Source organism: Dendroctonus ponderosae, unplaced genomic scaffold, assembly GCF_020466585.1.
Source record: "Dendroctonus ponderosae isolate FM_Combo_2020 unplaced genomic scaffold, Dpon_F_20191213v2 Dpon_F_20191213_1, whole genome shotgun sequence".
NCBI lineage: Eukaryota > Metazoa > Arthropoda > Insecta > Coleoptera > Curculionidae > Dendroctonus > Dendroctonus ponderosae.
The window spans coordinates 33,386,989-33,394,152 of record NW_026017110.1 but is presented as its reverse complement, the minus strand read 5'-3'; the positions used below and the strand labels follow the sequence as shown (position 1 = coordinate 33,394,152).

The 7,164-nt window shown below is 40.6% G+C and overlaps 2 protein-coding genes across 2 annotated transcripts in view; one reads left to right on the top strand and one right to left on the bottom strand.

Moving 5' to 3' along the window:
- Nucleotides 1-7,164, top strand: part of LOC109545939 (protein O-mannosyl-transferase TMTC2) — a 365,218-nt gene that overhangs the window by 351,781 nt on the left and 6,273 nt on the right. The gene's annotated exons all lie outside the window — the stretch shown is intronic.
- LOC125502627 lies at nucleotides 12-2,115 on the bottom strand. The gene is made up of 2 exons (XM_048661438.1): nucleotides 2,014-2,115; nucleotides 12-1,943 (listed from the first exon to the last, which is right to left on the bottom strand). The coding sequence occupies exon 2, from the start codon at nucleotides 1,938-1,940 to the stop codon at nucleotides 1,113-1,115; it is 828 nt and encodes a 275-aa protein (XP_048517395.1). The 5' UTR covers nucleotides 1,941-1,943; nucleotides 2,014-2,115; the 3' UTR covers nucleotides 12-1,112.

The window sequence follows — 7,164 nt, the reverse complement described above, 5'->3', positions numbered from 1 at the left end:
GCAGCTATCTCAAACAAGTTTTTGCGGGCTTCGTTTGAGAGCATGTTGCCTCTGGCGTTGTTGAAATTGCATCCCCAATTTGTGTTTTTGGCATTGAAAAAAAGCCTTTGAACATCCTCGGGACACAACGTAGCGCTTGGACTGACGTATACGGACCCGACTCTGATCTCGGACTTTTCCATTTGGACAGCCACTATGGATTCCTCCAGGTTTGCCGAAGGTTTGACGATCTCGTGGTGCTGGATGGACCTTTTCACTGCGATTAGTGTGCCTCCGCCCCTAGTTGGCCTATCTGCTCTGTGTGTCTGATAGTTGCGAAGTGTGAACCTCTCTCCAGGTTTTAGCATGGTTTCCTGGATAAGGCACACATCAACACTGTATTTGTCCAGGAAGTCTTGGAGCTCTATTTTCTTGTTTTTTACTCCATTAGAGTTCCAAGACATGACACACAGAGACTTGGGCCTGAGCAGTCTAGACATGACTGCTCATAAGTGCAATCATTTGCGCTTGCATGGCGGCCATAAATGTCTGCATTTGATTTTGCATGGCCTGGATTGTTCGGGCCAGCCGTTCATGGCCGTTTTTGCCTCCTTGTTGGCGTTGGGGGGCTTGCTGGGGCGGCAGGTTACTTTGTACAGCCTTGCTATAGCTCCTGATGTTTGTGGTGTTTTGGCCGACTGATGACTGTGATGTGGCGAGAGCTGGGAATGCCCTGCGTGCTGGTGGTTCCTTTCTTGGCTGCTGTTTTTGGGTTGGTTCAGCAGGGCACCCGGAAAAGGAGGCTGGATGTGCGCCTCCGCAGTTTGCGCACCTCGCAGCCCTTTCCCTGGGAACTGGACACTCCCGGGATTCGTGTGCGGCCGCACACTTGACGCATTTTGCGGCGGCTGTACATTTTGACTGGCCATGTCCATAGAGGTGACACCGGAAACACTGTGTCAGCTGGCTCTTAGCATGCTGAAATTCAACTCGAACTCTCAGGTTTCCAAGTGACCTTATGTCGAAAATGGCTTTTTCGGTCTTTGGCAGTAGCACCAGAACTACTGCTATCGGCTGGCCATTTTTTTCCACCTCACAATCGTTGTTGGGTGGAATCCAAGTGCTGTTAATTCCTACCCGATTTTGGCGTCGCTCCAAGATTCGACGATGCCTCTGACCACCACTCTCAGCTGCTTCTCTTCCTTCATTTGATAGGTGTGGTACTGGTATTTGTACGTGTCCAGTACCCTAATCATCTGCCTGTAGTCTTCGGCAGTAGGAGGGTGAGTGCTAACTCCCTCCTTGGTGGTCACTCCGCATCCATAATTGATTTTTTTGTCCATCAGTCGGCGAGTAATTTCATCATACTTGTCCTTCTCGCGAAGAACAATTGGAGGCACCTTGGTCCTCCGTTGACTTTGCTGCTGGGCGGCAGGGGTGGCCTGCTTGTTCTGCTGCTCGGCATCAAGCTGCTGGGCTGCAGGATTGGCCTGCTTTTTCTTTCCGATGTCCACTTCCGGCTGGCTAGTCTTCGTCGTCTGAGTCTGGGCTCCTTGGCGAGGGTCCCTTCTTTGTCCCGGCTCTGTGGACAAAGTTTTCGTTCTTGAGTTGTCCTCACTGGAGGACACAGGCCTGGCTCGCTTCCTCCTTCGACGGCGATTTGAGCTTTGATAGCCCTCGCCGTCTGAGGAGTCCGTCACCGGGCCCCTGCCCTCCTTGGCAGCAGTTGAGGGAGCTGTCGCCTCAGCGGGTCCCTCGACCGTTTCACTTTCACTGGTGGAGGCTGCGCTCTCCTCCATCGTCTCCTGCATTTTGGAGTTCTTGGCGGCTAACAGCGTTTCCGCCTTTACCGCCCTTTCCCTCCAAAATGCAACCTCCATCATAGTGCTTTCCAGTTTCGCCTCGAGCGCCTCAAAGCGCCTCAGCACCTCCTCTGCCAGTACTACTTTGGACTCCTCCATGTCCTGCAACACACAACTCAAACGCGAAAAGTTCAGCACTAGAAGCAGCGTAGTTCAATAACTTTCAGCAAACCAAGAATGGTAAACTCTTGTAGACAGTTTTCGCTTCGATTTCCAACACTGTGATTCTGTAGAGCGCGATGCGTAGTACGATGTTTACTGATCAAAGTACGAACTTTCTATCTCGCACAAATTTTATCCCAAACACTATTTTATACATAAATCGGCCCTTCGTGTCATTAATCAAGTGTATAGGGGCAATTCTAATCCTTCAGTTCATGAGGAACAATCCCATAAGAAACACTTCTAACATGTTTAATGGCAAGTGTTACATATTTGTGACCAAACCTCGTCCGATTAGTAAAAACCTTCCTGACATCTCATATTTTAACTTAAAACAATACTTAGTCACTTTTCAATATAGTTCTATCTAATTTAAGGCTTGCAAAAGCTGAGTAGAACTAAGCAAAACACACCGCAATGGCATCTAATCAAAATAGGTGTCTGTCATGTTTTATTATTTGAAGTGTAGTTATAATTTAGCCGCCAGTGGGCGTTTGAACTTTTAAACTTTCGAATTATTTAACATATAAAAACAAATGTCAAAATAAGTTCACATGTGTGATGCATTCTTGTTGTCATGGTAAATCAAATCGTGAAACCTACTTCAAAGTGCAATTATTATATCGGGATGGCCATAGATAGTACGCTATAATTAATATTGTACATAACATGTGTTATTAAAAAAATATATAGAAATTCACCGGAGATTCGGCAGCATTGTAATGTTTACCGACCAAATAATTTTAAAGATGAATAAATAATCAACATCGCTTTAAATTAGGTAGTATTCTAAAGTTTTTTTGGTATTTTATTAATGCTTGAGGTTCTCCAATGCCACAACACAACAAACAAGATTTGACTTATCACAAATTTCATGCATAATTGTTTTTATGTTGATGCCCTGCGACCAAAGTTATAGCGTATAGACTATACAGGGTGGGCCAACGGAAAGTCGTACCCCTATTTATGACTCTCCTGGTAGATTAATATAAAAAAACGTTCGAACACGTCAACTTTCATTTTCTAGGGGACGTCTTGCTGACTATGATTACATTATACAGGGTGTTTTATAAACAAGATACGTCTTCAACGTCACACTTTGAATTTTTAAATGGAAACCTACTACTTTTATGTAATTTGTCGATCCTGCCAAAAGTTTGTAGTGAATTTCGTATAGCATGTGCTATACCATCTTCAACGTTTCAATTTTATATGCGTTTGTTGTTGAATGATTGAGTTATTGAGCCGTTCGAAAGTATCGCAGAGTGCCGTTTCGATGGCTACCTGTGACATAGTAGGAAAGGCAATGAGTCGCCGTCAAGTGTGTGTGAGCTTAAAATTTTTTAAAATTTAACTTGCACATCTTTCATTATAATGAAATTTTCCATTCGAATAAGAAAAGAAATAATGAAAATGTTTTTTGAAAACGGAAGTTCTGCCAGGGCTTCCGGCCATTTATTTAATGAATTACATCCCGACAGAATCTAATCAATCAACGATAAGTATGTGGGAAGATTAATTAGAAAGTTTGAATAATCTGGATCTGTGACTAACATTCTGCACCATCCAATTCGAACGGTGAGAAACAATGCCATTGAAACAGCGGTTTTGGGACACGTTGCACTCCAATCTTCTATTATAATCGTCTTCATTGAATTCATGTACAAGTTTCATTTTGTAAGGTTGAAGTTTATGACTTTTCAATAGTCTTGGTACTGACGTGCGAGAAACTTCGGAAGATGTAGCCAGTTGGCGAGTACTTTGAGTATTGTCAAGTGCTACGTGTCCCAATACCGCTGTTTCAATGGCATTGTTTTTCACCGTTCGAATTGGATGGTCACAAATGCGGATTCTTAAAACTTCTTGATTAATCGTCCTACGTACATACTGGTAATAATTCTGTCTAGAAGTACCTGATTAAATAAACAGGCAGTAGCGTTGGCAGAACTTCCATTTTCGAATTATTTTTTTTATTATATCTACTGTTTGGCGAATGGAAATTTTCATTGTAATGAAAAATGTGCACATTAAGTTGAAAAAACGTTTAAACCCACACTGGCACTTGACTGCGACTCGTTATTCTTGCTAATCTGTCAGAGGTAGTCATAGAAACGACAATCTGCAATACTTTCGAACTGCTCAATATCTTAACAACAAACGCAAATAAAATTGAAACGGTTGAAAATGGGTATAGGACATGCTATGCGAAATTTACTACAAACTTCTGGCAGGATCGAAAAATGACATAAAACTAGTAGATTTTTATTTGAAAATCAAAAGTGTGACGTAGTATCTTGTTTATGAAACACCCTGTATAACGAAATCATAGCCAGAAAGATGTCCCCTTAAAACTCAAAGTTGACCGAAGTTGAAAGTTGACCGAAGTTGAGCGTTTTTTTCTATCAGGAGAGTCATAAATAGGCGTGCGACCTTTTCATTGGCGCACCCTGTATATGTATATTTCAGAACTTTGCTCTACGTTTGTCCGATAGAGTAGATTTAAGAATTTAATATGAGTGTTTGCCTTTATATAAATTTGAGTTGCTCAGATTTGATAGAAATAGCGTTATTTTCGTGTACTCCATAAACCATCAAAATTTAGCGAAGTTCCCATATAAATAGTTTATTTCCAAAATTAAACTATAGTGACAGTGCTCCCACCATATGTTTTTCAGTTAGTAGGCATTAACATAAATATACGAAAAATTAACAGTAACACACACCACTATTTTATTCAGATCGCATAAAAATACGCTTCCTATTAACTAGACAACTTAGAACTAAAAATATTAAATCGGGGACAATGCGGCTTATGTTTACGGCGGAAGTTAAGAAGAGGAGCAAGAAGAAAACTCACCTCAAGACGCGGAATTGCAGTACGATCATTTGGCATTTAAGTGAATCGTTTTAATTTTCAAATAAATCGGCTCAATTGTCCTGCTTATCTTTATACTTAGCCAGGATTATTTTTCAGTCTCAATTTGTTAAAGTACAACTTCCCTGCTGGACGCGCTCATTAACTTTATTAAACATCAGTATACATGATTTCTGAATTTTAAATTGAAAACGATACATAGATAAATGGTATGCCACCCACGCATGAAAAGTTTATTTTATCGGTCGCATATAATATATTAGTCTCTTCGAATACAGACTGAACTTAAAATTCGAGTGATATTCATACTTTTTAGTTTTGTTTGTTTAAATAGCAATGTTGGAAGTATTAACCATGACGTTATAACCGATAATACATTGCCATAGACAAAGTGTTACACTATCTCGTCGCACTTTATGCTAATTTTAGAAATATATTGAATTTTATAGAAAATTGAGAAATGTTTTCTAAAATTTCTTCAATACGGCTGCAAATAATCACACGGAGTGACAGCGAATAAAATATTGAAATTGAATTGAGTAATTTTTATGGAGTTACGTCCAGGTCTAGCGGAACCACTATGCATAATTGGCCCCGAATGCTTTCAAAGAGGCAGTTCTGTTGAAGAATCTGCTGGCTTTAGAGTGTTTTTTCAGATGCAACAATCACTTGGTAATTGTCATCAGGATACTTGCTCTACGTGAACTTAATCCTAATCGTAACTTAACCTAATACATCTTCTCTTGCTTCCTATAATCTTATTTATGGCTAGCCCATGGTCCTCGATGTGGTGCAGAAACTGGTCATCTCATGTGGTCCCCGTCTTCTTCTTACACCGCGTCCGCAGGAAAAGATCTGCGGCCACAGTGAAACTTCTTTCTGCAAGTAACCCTGAAAGTGAGATTCTTGCTTTACCGAACCTTGTACAGGAACCTTGACGTTAAGTTCCTGATGTGGTCTAGCAGGTCATACGTCTTCAGGTCTCGCCTCAGGGTGGTGTTCCTGACACAGTAGGGAATCTTTGCTGCTATCCTCAGAATCTTGTTTTGCTGAACAGCCAACTTTTCTGCGCAGTGCTAGCTGTGGACCAGGAAGAGGATCCATAGGTTAGCACCGGATGTATGCGCTGTTTGTAAGCTCTCACTTTGGTTCGCAGCAGGAGCTTACTTTTCAGCATGAAATAGTAGGGATGGAGCCGGTACCTCATTTGGTCGTGCCATGCTAGTTGTTTATATCCAAGATAAATGTACTCCAAGATAAATGATCTCGGACCTCCATGGTAATTGTTGTTCCCGAATTTCTAAGCGAATTTCTAATATTTAAGTTAAAATATATGCCAAGGCTTAAAGTAGCAACAACGCTACACATAGAAACTGATGATGGTGGAAAACACCGAAACGTATTTTAATTGATAAATAGACAATAAATGACTGAAGCCCAGGAATTGATTTTGATTTGGCATAATTCTTAAAGTGAAATATTTATGATTGTTTCCACCTCGCATTTCAGAATGAAACTTATTACACCATGTGCTATAGTTGGTGCAAGCAAAGTTCGGGTTAATAAGTATGTCAGAACACAGTAGCGTGCACTATCCAAGCTCAAAACGATGCTATCTTTATTGCAGATCTCTTTAATATATTAAATATACTATTGTGACGGTTAAAAATGCATTTTAAATGTTGGTCCGTCTGTCGGCTAACCCATTAGCCAAGTTAGATAGTTGAAATAAAATAATGTGAATTATTATAATACAGGCTGATTCAAAATTGCCGTCATTCCTCTCGAGGTGTTGCCTGGGGGTGCCTTGGGAGTACAGGAAAAATAATACAAAAAATCAATTTTCATTAAAATAATTTCAAATATTTGCAAAAAACTAGATCAGAAGGATGGCATCAATGTTTTTCAAGGTAAACCGCCTAATTAGTATTACGTAAATATTTGTTTCTTCGAAATTATTAAAAACTCCGGTAACCATGGATAAACATGAACCAAAGAATATAAAAGAGACAATAACATACGCTGCGGTTAAGATAACGGTGCCACCTTGCGGTCAGTGGTGCGACGGAACGTCCCCCCGAGTGCTGCCATCATTTTGGAGCAAATCAGTGATATATCTAAATCCGTCACAACCGTCATACAAAACCACCTGTTAAATGTTATGTATCATTCATTAATGCCCGGTTTCCGAACTCCAACATATCGGTTACATAAGCTTATGAGTCTCATAAACTACCAAAATCACGTCTGTTGGGTTTCTCAACGTCTGTTTAAAGCTTATTGGTT

Coding starts and splice junctions, on each gene's coding strand:
- LOC125502627 (XM_048661438.1), bottom strand. CDS start 1,940: ATGGAGGAGTCCAAAGTAGTACTGGCAGAGGAGGTGCTGAGGCGCTTT.